The sequence below is a fragment of the Stegodyphus dumicola genome, chromosome 7, assembly GCF_044657685.1.
Source record: "Stegodyphus dumicola isolate Sdum_Otavi_A_Nest chromosome 7, ASM4465768v1".
Classification (NCBI taxonomy): domain Eukaryota; kingdom Metazoa; phylum Arthropoda; class Arachnida; order Araneae; family Eresidae; genus Stegodyphus; species Stegodyphus dumicola.
In genome coordinates this window covers 202,396,637-202,410,182 of record NC_140774.1, presented here as the reverse complement: position 1 = coordinate 202,410,182, position 13,546 = coordinate 202,396,637, and the positions used below count along the sequence as shown (strand labels likewise).

The following is a 13,546-nucleotide window of genomic DNA, read 5'->3' as shown; positions in this document are numbered from 1 at the left end:
TTCAGTTTTCACTTCGCGACAAGGCAAAAATACATAAAAACTCAAAATACCTGTATTAAAAATTACGAAGTAAATCTTAAATACATATTTCCTCGAAAACATTCCAGAAAGGATTAAGCATGATTTAATTCGCAATAATAAATGAAGGCGTTATTTTTGTGTTGCGAAGCTTAGTGTCTCTAGACTGGCAACAAATCTATAATTCTGCTGATTCAAATGTAAACAAATATGTCCGCCATGTTATTTAAAACTTAACCGCCCTTAAACAGCTTTTAAATTGTTGATAATTGTACAAATATTACTTCCAGAATTACGAAAGGCATAAAAACTTTAACCGGAAGATAAAAACAACATAATTCAATCATTTTTAAAGCAAAAAATGTACAATTTACAACCATATAAGAGTAAAGAAACTGAGATCACTGAGCCGGGTAACAGAGTGGATATATTTATAAATATATTTATATACGTTTGGCACGGCCGATTGCAACCAAAATACGAGATGCACATCTACATGTTATAGCAGTCCTATATACAAAATTTCAACGTTCTGAGGCTACTCGTTTTTGAGTTATGCGAGATACGTACGTACATACGTTCGTACAGACGCCACGAAAAATTCTCTTCAGAATCAATTTTAAAGCAGTTTTATAATTTTTTGAAGGAAATGAGTATTTTAATCTGTCCTTACGTACAGATATCACGCAAAAACATCGTTAAATTGCATTCGATAGCGGTCAAAATGGATATTTTTGTTGAAATATGCTGCCTGAAACTTTTCGCGATTACAATACTTCCTTTTTACTTCGTACAAGGAAGTAAAAAACACCATCCACTTAGAGCGACTTGATCTCAACTAACCATGGCGAAAAAACATAAATTTGATTAGTTTATAAATGTGAAATATCAGTTTAATGAAGAATAATGTTATAATTAAATAATGAAGATTATGTACGTATGTATGTATCCTCACACTGTGAAAGACTGACGACATCTAGAGCCCCCAAATGTTTTATATACGTGGTCCTTCACCCGAACGTGGGCACCTCGAAGCTTGAATTTTGAATTTTGAATTTTGAATTTCGAATTTGTTTTTGATTTAATCCATATTTTGTACAAACGTAACAACTTTTTGTGTATCTTCGTTCAAAATAATTATTTTTATCTTTTTATATCTTTTTATTTTATCCTTTTTTATATACTATTATAAAAATAAATTTTAGAAAATTTAAACTTTTTCTCTTATATTTACTGTTTTTTAATGCGAAATAAGACATTTATCTAACATTTTTTATTAATTTTTGTCTCTGTCTTTAATTTTAGCGCCCAACTGTTGCCATTCGACAAAATATAAGATACTTATCTTTCAGATTCAATTCACAAATCCAGTTATTTAAAAGCAATGTGTTGTCATTGCCTCAAACAGAATACTTATTATCTCCATGCACCAGCGAGTTCTGTTATTTATTACGTACTCCGCCATTAGTTTATATCCACGTTACACATGGGGTAAACCACGAAAACATCCTAATACACCTAGGAGTTCGTTTACAGGGACTCGAACTCCGGACCGAACTGTCAGTGTTAAGAGGCTTTTACTGCTCGATCGTTAGTGGGCCTTGCACCAGCATGTTGCTATTCAGTAGCGCATAAGATATTTAATTTTCAAATTTAATCCATTTTATACTGAGTTGCAAATGAAGCGATTGATAAGCAATAAATGCAGTTCTTAAAAATATTTTCCCCTTCTCTTTAAACTGATTGATCAGATTAAATCTGATTGATCAGATTAAATCTGATTGATCTGATTAAATCATAAGATGTCCAACTAGAAATATTTCATATTTTTATGAAACGTCTCTAGGTGGACTCATTAAAATTATTATATTGTAAGGATTATGTTAATTTTATTAACAGTTAAATTTTGAGTTAATGTTCCTTTCCTATCGATTCCTAACTTCAACTTACTACTTCCGGCCAGAACGTAGTTTAAGAATCACATCTGAATACTTAAAGAGGAAGAGCGGTATTTAACCGCGAAGATCTTCTGTCTTAGTGAGAGAGATACCAGGTATTCTGGCTGCACGCGTCCGCCTTTTTAGGCTACTCTCTCGTAAGCTATTATCACGCTCGGCCTTACTTTAGGCCCTGGATAGTTTCGCAGTCTATTAACGTTAAGGGGATAACTCGGTTAGAATTTTGATAGCTTCGGCTTTAAGATTCTTTACTTCCAACAGTAACTTCGAAATTACAAAGTGAGGAACTCTACAATGTACTTCTTTTTTCTTATGATAACTCGGCTGGGCGCTCGAGTTGCTAGTTTTCAAAGAAATATACACCGAACAGAAAAAAAAAATTGCCACCTTTAACAGTCTGTCTAGAATTTTAAAGATATGCTGTTTTTAAATGCTTTGTGATTTTGCTCTTGAATTTTATATGGTGTATGTGGGAAGAAAGCGATGCTTTAATAGGTTATTAAGGTTAAAAGACAACAAAAATTGTGTTAGCAGGAGTGAGTCAAAGAGCAGACTGGCAAACCTGCAGTAAGAAAACCTTAACAAACTCGGATTGACTTTCAAGTTTTTTCAATGATTAAAGTACTTTTTGCTATAAAATGCTAAAATTTTGAAATCTTGCAAAAACATATAAAAAAGCACTATCGCTGAAATATAAACAAAATAAATAATATTCAAGTTAAGAATTAAAACCAAAATAATTTTTTAAAATATCAGTAACCTTCAAAAATAAGATATTTAAGAAATGTTTCATATCACATGAATTTTATGAAATTATCGAATTTAAATTCAACTTTTAAGCTTAAAAATTATCAAATATTTAAAAATTTAAAAATCACCCATATAGTTTCTTTTTTTGTATTTAACATAAGAACTTCTCAAAAAATAAAAATGTAAATTATCAATTTCCGAATTTAATAGCTCTTAATAAAATAAGAGCAATGTGCATTCAAATTCTTGTTTCAATTTCGCATTTTATTAGTCCCAAAAAGGCAATTTTCCCGGAAGGTCTATCAATTTCGTTTTGGTATTTTGAATCAGTTCATTATAAACAGCCTTTCACTTTTAAAATTTTTGCCACCAAATGTAAAAGCCCTGGATTATATTTAAGGAAATTAAATAATGACGAATCTGCATGAATGTATGTATGTTTCTCGCACTGTGAAAAAACAACGGTACCGAGACGCATCCAATTTTGAGTAGCATAGTCCTCCTTTCGAATATGGGCATCTGGAAGCCCAAATTTGAAATTTGTTTTATTATCTATTTCATAGTTTGTAAAGCATTTATCAGTTTTTTATGAAGAAACTCTACGATTTCAAAGCGAGCAATGGCCACATTGTAGGGGGGGAGGAATTTATCTCCAGCGCGCAAGACTGTGTATTGGAAATTCTAAAGACATGCTCATGTTAAGATTATATTTGCGATATTGCTCTTGAACTGAATTTAATGCTAATTCAGAAGTCAAACAACAAAAATCAGCGTTATATTTTCAAAATTTTCATAGGACTAGTTTCCATGGTTTTACCGAACCACCATCCTCAGCTGCAAAACCGCAAATAAACAAGATAGGAAATAATGATTATATAAGATAAGAAAGCCTGGACAAGAATAAGCAAGTGGCGCTATCTGTTGATGAAACCAGAACTAAAGCATAATTTCTTTAAAGGCTGAAGGCAAAGATGGATTGGAATTAGGATCGTTAACTAGAAAAGGAAGATTTTTTGAATGTGAAATGCCTCTAGAAAATCCATTTCTCCAATGGAAGATGTTTTTTTGAATAATTTTGGCAGAAGAAAATTTGAAAGTGTGATTTTCAGACCAACAATGTTGAGCAACAGAAGACTTCTGTGTTTCCTTTTTTCTAACATATGCCTCGTGTTCTTTGACGCGAAATTTTAAGGCTCTCCTAGTTTGGCCAATGTAAATCAAACCACACTGGCAAGGAATCCTATAAATACCCCAAGAATTCACATCCGGAATGGGGCCCTTGAGTATGGAACTCGGAATTTTATTGATAACGCTGATTTTTGTTGTTTGCCTTCTGAATTAGTATTTATTCAGCGTGTTATTGTGTCTGAATTTAATGGTTTAAGTGCGAAGAACATGATATTTTATAAATAAAGATAACACACAAAACGTTAAAAGAACCGTTGCTTTGGGCTTAACGTAAAATCTGAAAGCTTTCAGATTTCTTTTAATATATATTTTCTTTTCTTTTAGCGGCTTAAACTTCCTTGATTTAATGGTTCGTCAAGGAGCTATCGACAACCCTCCAAAAACTCCTTTCATCATGGGATTTGAGTGTGCCGGTACCGTAGAAGCCGTAGGAGAAGGTGTGACCGACTTTAAGGTAAGCATGTACGCTACTTCAATTCAGCAATTAAGTTATTAAAGTTTTGCGATAAAAAATAGGTGTGGCTTTTACTTATTGGGTTGAACTTCTGTTAAAAATATACGAATAATTAATTTCCAGATGATGACAAGCAAACAACAGCAGCCAAAAAATATAGATTATTTGCAAGGTGTATGGATATAACTAGCGGGCTGCAGCCAAAGCAAAATTTATAAGTCCGAGTACCCCTGAAAAGCAAATATACAGAAGCCTCAGAAGAATAAAATCAGTTCATTCTTTCCAAGCACTAATTCGTAAATACTTTTTAATTGCCAAACCAGGAAACAAGAACTTTTGGCATTTCATGTTAATACTTATGACGTCATAACTTAAATTTTATGTAATAGAATAACATTTTCTTAGTATCAATAAATGAATTAACATAGCGTTAATATATCGTGTCAATAATACTAACCTGAAACAAAAACGTTACCAACAGCAGCTATTTATTTGAAATGAATAAATTAAGAAAATTAATAAAGAAAATTTCGACATGCAATGACGTCACATGCAATCACGTGCTTTCTTCAATATCAGAACGTGACCTTGTATAATAATGATAATATGTTTAAAGTTTGACAATGTTATTTTCATTTCATATTTTATAAAACTTACAAATTTTTTGCTAACAAAGTCTTTAATATGAAAGCGAGGAGTGGCAACATTTTTCGAAATATAGCAGATTTTTATCTCCAGCTCACAAGACTGTTGCCACTCGAAAAATTGAGTGCGATAATTAGCGTTTTCAGAGTTTTTAATTAATATCTCGGCTGATCTTGAAAAGTCTTTCAAAGATGATAATAATCGAAATGGCTTCCTACGAATTTTTGGAATCGGGAATAATATATTTAATGCTTTTTATTTCATATTTTGTAAAACTTCGAAATTTTTTATTAAGAAACGCTGCGATTTGAAAGCGAGCAGTGGGAACACTTTTCGAAATAAAGCAGAGTTTCATCTCCAGCGTGCGAGACTGTTTGCCACTCCGAAAAATGAGGGAGAACATTAGCATTTTCAGAGTTTTTAATTAATATCTCAGCTACTTAAAGTCGTACGAAGATGAGAATTGTCGAAATGGATTCCCACGAATTTTTGCAATCTGGGGGTACTTCTCTCGAAGCTCAAATCCCTGCCGTTCTGGAGGAGATAATGCCACAAACAAACAGAAACTTTTTTAAATAGTACAGACAACAGCAAAAAATCTGCTCTTTAAAAACCGAAATTTTGTATTAAACTCTTTTATTGCGTGTTTTGAAAACACGTTCTGAAAATAATAAATTGGCCTGACATATATAAAACAAAGAAATCATAACATCATACGACTTATTTTACCATAATTATGCCACAACTTCATAAAAAATATTTGTTTGCAATTGATAAATATAATTTATTCATAAAGTGGTAAGATATTTTAAATGGCAACTAAAAACATTTTTGGTATATGGGGTGATCCTGGTTGATACCGAAAAGATATATGATCGCCAAAAAGCGCCATTACATTGTTGCATGTGTACGGGTTCGTAATAAATTGAATGCACAAGTCCGATGAAACGTGAATAAAATTTATTCTTATTACAAAAAATAAAACAAAATACTGAGATTTCCTCAGAGATATTGGTACAATGTCGCAATATCTCACAGTAGTTATATTTTAAACTAGTTGACTAGAACTCAATTCAAAAACAGAGAAAAAGGTAATCCGGATTCACCGCGAATCACTACAGTGAATAACAGCACTAAGTAAACAACTAATAAAAAACTTAATTGAGATTTTTCTTCAGCTTTTCAATCATGCACGAGAACATTCTCGTATTTTCTCAATTTTTCTGGATAGCAAAAAAATACAATTACGAGATATCTATTTATTAAAATGTTAAATGCGCGTGCTGCTGTATTTTAATTCTTCGTGCGTAGCTTTCTCTTCAAATAAGTCTCGTGCTGCATTGCACGAGAATGTAAAACTATTTTAACTACAAATTCTACTAAAAACAGCTAAATAAATTCAAAATATGTAACAATGTGGTTGGCGGTGTATCAGGGGATATCAGTTAATACCCAAATCCCGAAACATAAGAATTCAATTTTTTTAATGCACCTACATTTATTAAGATTATACAAATGAGATTCAGTAAACAAAGTATATACAGTAGAACTCCAACTATCCGAATACCATTCGGATAATCAAAAATTTGGATAATTGGATTTTTTTCCGAAGAAAGCGTTTACATGCACTTTATTTAATTACTGTATGTACTGTAAATTGAAAATGGGAGAATAAAACTATTTTTAAAGAAAAAGAGGTTTTAATTAATTAAAATGAAAAGACAGCACTTTGACGTACATGTTATATAGCTGACAATGAGAAGTTGCACGTGATCACACTCGGGTTGAAGCTCCATCCACTTGAACGCAGTTTCAACGCTTCACTGGCCCACCAGCGGCCGAGCAGTAAAATCGCTGACCACTGGTAGTTCGGTCCGAGGTTCGAATCCCGCGAACGGGCTGGCTACATGGGCATTTTCGTGGTTTTCCTCATGTGTAACGTGTATACTAGCCAGTTTCCCTGAGAAAGTCCTCCACGAAGGCGTCCCTCCCCTTAGGCAGATAGCCCTAGTGAGCTTTGCCATAATTAAATACACCACCATCAACGCTTCACTAGCTGATGGTCCCGTGTCTGCTTCAACTTCAACATTAAAGTCATCTTCTTCCACGACACTTTCAATAAGTTCGTCGTCATTTAAAATTTGAAATCCAGGGTATGACTAACCACACACCATTTGCTCCTGTTTATGCTTAAAATCGTTGATTGTCCAACACTGTACATCTCAGCCAATTGTTTAGCCGTAACTCCTTTATTTGATTGCTCTATGATTTTTAGTTTATCCGCTAACGATAACACGCGTTTTCTTTGTGAAGCCGCGATAAACGACGAAACGTTTTCGTCTTAATGTTTTTCTTAAATTCTGAAAGCGATTCGAATAATCAGAGATTCGGATAGTTTGAGTTGTACTGTAATTCAAATTTCTGATGCTTGAATCTCTTTTGCTTCGTACAATTTGATTAAAAACAACATTTGAGTAACAGTTCAGATATCATAGTCACTGCTATAGCTAACGGCGCCGCCTTGTTTGCATGGTGATAAGGGAGCCTTGGACCCAAATTTAAACCGTGGCGTAAGCATAGATGTTTGGAAATGCATATTGCCTTTTTGAGGCACTTAAGCTGTTATAATACTGCCCGGCCAAAATTTCTCTTGGGTGGTCTGTGGTAGAGATAAAGGGCTCGGACACCTGATCAGAAGGATTAGAAACAACAACAACCATTAATAGCTGCAAATGCAACAGGCAACGGAAATGCATGAAACAGCAATTTATGCGCCGTAGTATAAGTTGCTAGAAAGATCCAAAACCTGTTAGTCACAATTATTAAAGTAGGCTGTTCAGAATGACGAAGATGGGTTCCTAAGATTATTTGGATTATGGTAAAGCCCGCTAGAGCTATCTACCTTTCATGCTATGCTTTCTTAGAAGACCTTTTAACCCTTTCCGGCACGCTACCTTTTAAAATTGGAGTTTTGATAAAAAAAAAAAAAAAAAAAAAAAAAAAAAAAAAAAGGTAGGCTGTCTAATTAGGCCTAGAGGTCTAAGTGAAATTTTGTGAAGATAGATAGCACTTATCGTTTTAATTCTGTGGGTGTGCCCACACACTGATTGAATAGAGCTTCGAAAAGAGTACTGAAACGAGCATTGTGGTCAATGAACTGACCGATGAGATGCGGAGAAACAAAGAATACAGACTCTCAGTTGTCCTAGATTATCGGTGAGCCCGGTCTGGGCACACCTACGGTTCGCCGTTTGATTTTAGGCAGGATTTCAAAGGTAAAAATTTAAAATTAATATATAATAAGGAGATTAGCATACAGCCAAAAAAAACATAGAACTTTCTTTTCAAACAATTCCTTTTATACCCTAAAAAAAACTGGAAGAATTCTTTGAAAAAGGAGGTTCTTAAAAACTAAACATGGCTCAAATATATTGAGTTTTGTTTTGAGCTCCCATCTACTATAAATAAAGAAGGTTCAGAGTAACCTATAAATCCTTTTTCATTCAATTTTTCTGTGCGTACAAAAGGATATTTTTAGGTGTGTCCAAACCGGACACACTGTGCCGCAAAGGGTTAACTCAGTCACTGCCTATCGTCACCAAACTTTGTACAATTCCTTTTCTGGGACCTGGGAAAGGTTGCCGTCCCCCCTTTTTAGAAAAAAAAAAAAGCTAAAATCAGACAGATATTAAATAAAAACTCTGAAAACGCTGATTTTTTCCCTCATTTTTTGGAGTGGCAACAATCTCGCATGGAGATAAAAATCTGCTTTATTTCGAGAAGTGTTGCCACTGCTCGCTTTCAAATCGTAGATTTTGTTAATAAAAAATGTGTTAAGTTTTATAAAATCTATATATATATATATCTATATATAAAGAATGTCTGTTTATATGTTTGTTTGTTTGTTTGCATTATTGATTCTGATCAATTATCATCCATTTTCTGCCACATTTAATGGACTAAAACTGAATCTAGGTGAAATATTGCATGGAACTTGAGCTTACGACCATTTGATTAGAAAGACGAACATCATTAAAACTGCGTGACATTGTTGCTGATATAATGAGAGAGAATTAGTTTATTTCTCAATATTATGTGGGTTTCATATCGCATCAGACTGAAAAATGTATGACTATGAATCGTATTTTTGCATTGTTATTAGAAACGAATTACAGCGGTGTCGTTCTAACTGTTGTTAGATACATTACTCTGAATCGTAACTGGCATCGGGTACTTCCGCTAGTAATATAAAAACCGAACACAAAAATTTCCCAAAATAGTACTGTAAACATAATAATATAATAAACCGAATATAAAGATTTCCCAAAATAGTACTGTAAACATAATAATATAATAAACCGAATATAAAGATTTCCCAAAATAGTACTGTAAACATAATAATATAATAAACCGAATTTAAAGATTTCCCAAAATAGTACTGTAAACATAATAATAATGTTGCGTGCGTACGGGTTCGTTATGAAATGAATGCACAAGTCCGATGAAAAATGAACAAAAATTTATTATTATCACAACAAAAATGCTTAAATTTTCTCAAATTATCATGCAGTATTACAATATCTCACAGTAGTTTTCTTTTAACTACTCAAATATCCAATAGAACGTAATTCAAAACAGCTAAAGAACGCTAATCCGCGAATTCGCTATACAATCAACAAGAGCAGTTTTCTAAACAACAACAAACTAAGCAACTACTACGAACTGAGATGTTTTCCTCCTTTTATAAGATTTTAAAATCACGCGCTAGAATTTTCCAGTACTTTCTCGAAATCAAAAAGAGATATTTATTTATTTAACGCACGCGCTCTTGTATTTTTAATTTTTCCGGCTTAGCTTTCTTTTAATATTCGTCACGCGCTGCACTGCGCGAGAAATAAAACCATTTAATTTATAATTGAACTAACATTAGCTTTTGAAATAGCAAATTCGTAACACTGCCCCCTTCCCAAGGACTGCACGTCCCGGGCAGTACAATCCCTGGACAGGAAGCTAAACTTACAACTGTGGCATAAATGCATTAATAAGCATTACATTACTATAATAAACAACATGAACAATAAATGCAATACATAAAACAAATCAAATGCTATCAAATACTAAATACAAAACAAATACTAAATACAAATCAAATACTAAATACACATTTATAAACGAAAAGGACCATGGTCTGATACTATTTACAATTATTTACATTACGTACTATGGCCATAGTAATGAGCTAACCTGTCGTAAGAGTTCGAAGACTCACGGATCCGAACCATGACGTCATTTAGCCTGTTTAGGATTGTGTGCGAACCATCCCAAGGTGACTGTAAATCAGGCCTGACTCCTTTTCGTCGAACCGGGTTCCACAACCACACCTTGTCTCCTTCGTTGGATCTATGTCCAGCAGCTCTCGTGTTGTATCTGGTCTTCACTTTCTCCGTCGCCAAGTTCACTCGCTTTCGTGCGGAACGGTGCATCACTTCAAAACGGGCCTTGACATCTTGGATGTGTTCCTCAGGCGATGAAGGTGCATCCGTACGGCGATGAAACAGGCGGTCACAAGGCAGACGAAGGTCTCGACCGAAGAGCATCTGAGATGGAGAATAGCTGGTAGTCTGGTGTTTCTTTTCGACCCTAGCATGATTTCGGCTGTTTCTCGAGCTGGTTCTTTCGGACAAAGCGTCGGCATTTCCAGGTGAGGTTCTTAGGATGGATAGTCATGTCTTTAGATCCTGAAAGCAGTTTGTTGTTTTTCAAGTCTAAGGAAAAATTGTATTTCCTTAAAAAGTCCAATCCGAATATGCATGGATCTGTAATATCCGCCACATATGCCGTGTGATGGTAGGCGGCACTTCCAAACGTGATGTTTACGTTTAATTTCCCAGTTATGTTGATCTTGTCACCAGACGCAGTCTGAAGGGTAACACAGGATGGCGTCCAAATAAGTTTATCTTTAAACTGTTCAGCTAAATCTTTCCTAATGATGGTAACATTAGCTCCTGTGTCAATGATCATACTGCAAGGAACTCCATCGATATTTCCATTGATGGACAGTCCGTTATTGTTGCCACTCACTGTATAAATTTTAAGAGCTTCAAAACAAGGTTTTTCACTATCTGGCAACCTCCGTTCCTCGATATGGTCACTAATTTGTTTACTGCGTTGTTGCTGGGAAATGGTCTTATTTTCCGTACCTCGGGGTGTTCTGCAGTTTCTTCGTATGTGGCCTTCAACTCCGCAGTTCCAGCACTTTAGAATTAGTTTCTTTTCACTTCTGTTCCGTCTAAAGCCATTGACTTGTCTGGTAAAATCATCTGCTTTATATTCCGTACCCTGGGGTGTTCTGCAATTCCGTCTTAGGTGACCTTCACTACCACATCTCCAACACCTTACAGCCACTTTCTTCTCGCTCCTACTCCGTATCAAATCTTCGACTTGTCTGGCTAAATCATCTAAACGAGCCATCAGTTGATCCACTGGCTCATGGACTCGCACAGCTCTAACTGGGTAGCGATCTCTACTAGTTGCTTGCTGGGCTGCCTCGAACTTCATGGCGTACAACAGAGCGCTTTTTATGTCCTTTACATCTGCCATTCGAAGAGCTTTCTGTATTTCAGTATCTCGGATGCCGTCGATAAAGTATTGTAAGGACAGGATTTCCCTTGTTTCTGTCGGGCATTCCGAAAAGGCGAGATGGGACAGCCTTTCAACATCCGCGGCGAGCTCCTGAAGTGTTTCGGTAGGCTTCTGTTGACGAGATTTTAATTGGAGCCTGCTGTAGTCTTTTAAACATTTCTCGCCGAAGCGCAGCTCCAAAGCGCCGGATAGAGCTTCGAAATCTAGCCTTTGATTTCGGGAAGCGTCTGCAGGATATCCGCTGCGTCTGCTCTCAGAGAAGCGGAGAGATGACAGGCCTTAGCTTGGGAATCACCCATTCGCATCCGCAACGATAGAAAATTGTGTCTTATACACCTGCCAGGAGGTCTTCCCATCATATGTAGATAGTTTCAGAACGGAACGAGCAGGCATCGATAAAAATTTGAAACCTTCAGAATTGTTTCCTACCGTCGCTATGCACTTCTTTAGGCTGTCAACTTCTTTGGCGACGGCAGCAGAAACTCTATCATCAATTTGTTGTTCGACGGCAGAAACTCTCTCTTCTATATGTCCAACTTTAGTTTCAACCGCGTCTATTCTGCCTTCCATAGCCTCAAATTTATTTTCTATTACGCAGGTAATTTCTCTTTTCATTTCGTCCTGACCTGCTTTCATCTCATTTTTAAGAGATTTCATCTCTTCCTTAACGGATTCCTGGCCCAATTTCATTTCTCCTTTGAGGGATTCCTGGCCCAATTTCATTTCTCCTTTGAGGGATTCCTGGCCCAATTTCATTTCTCCTTTGAGGGATTCCTGGCCCAATTTCATTTCTTCTTTAACGGACCTTTGACCAGCATCCATTTTCTCTTTAATTTCTTCTTTAAAAGATGTTTGGCCAGCTTCCATCTTTTCTTGGAAAGCAGCAAAAGCAGTAATGAGCTGTCTCAATTGTTCTTCCATCCCTCTTGTTATTGGCATTCAAATCCCACTTCTGACACCAAAAATTGTTGCGTGCGTACGGGTTCGTTATGAAATGAATGCACAAGTCCGATGAAAAATGAACAAAAATTTATTATTATCACAACAAAAATGCCTAAATTTTCTCAAATTATCATGCAGTATTACAATATCTCACAGTAGTTATCTTTTAACTACTCAAATATCCAATAGAACGTAATTCAAAACAGCTAAAGAACGCTAATCCGCGAATTCGCTACAATCAACAAGAGCAGTTTTCTAAACAACAACAAACTAAGCAACTACTACTAACTGAGATGTTTTCCTCCTTTTATAAGATTTTAAAATCACGCACTAGAATTTTCCAGTACTTTCTCGAAATCAAAAAGAGATATTTATTTATTTAACGCACGCGCTCTTGTATTTTTAATTTTTCCGGCTTAGCTTTCTTTTAATATTCGTCACGCGCTGCACTGCGCGAGAAATAAAACCATTTAATTTATAATTGAACTAACATTAGCTTTTTAAATAGCAAATTCGTAACAATATAATAAACCGAATATAAAGATTTCCCAAAAGAGTACTGTAAACATAATAATATAATAAACCGAATATAAAGATTTCCCAAAATAGTACTGTAAACATAATAATATAATAAACCAAATATAAAGATTTCCCAAAATAGTACTGTAAACATAATAATATAATAAACCGAATAGAAAGATTTCCCAAAATAGTACTGTAAACATAATAATATAATAAACCGAATATAAAGATTTCCCAAAATTGTACAAATCGCTTTCAGTTTGTTTTTTAGAAAATAATCCATTTTAGAATAATCATTTGGCAGAAAAAACATTTTCAACCGCTTTCGAAATAAAACGTTCTTAATCACCCTTCAACTCTAAGCAAATGTAGTCGTAGTATTCTTTCAACCACGAATTCCGATTTAGCTCACAAATTAAACCATAAA

At 34.9% G+C, this 13,546-nt stretch overlaps 2 protein-coding genes across 2 annotated transcripts in view; one reads left to right on the top strand and one right to left on the bottom strand.

Annotated features, from left to right (window-relative positions):
- The window catches only part of LOC146996608 (uncharacterized), a 269,060-nt gene that overhangs the window by 207,781 nt on the left and 47,733 nt on the right, over positions 1 to 13,546 (bottom strand). The window lies entirely within an intron of this gene.
- LOC118198448 (putative NADPH-dependent quinone oxidoreductase VAT1L) overlaps positions 1 to 13,546 on the top strand; it is a 68,750-nt gene that overhangs the window by 11,508 nt on the left and 43,696 nt on the right. The window contains exon 2 of the mRNA XM_085821246.1: positions 4,239 to 4,368. Within this exon, the coding sequence (XP_085677372.1) occupies positions 4,239 to 4,368 (130 nt within the window). The remainder of the gene's footprint in view (positions 1 to 4,238; positions 4,369 to 13,546) is intronic.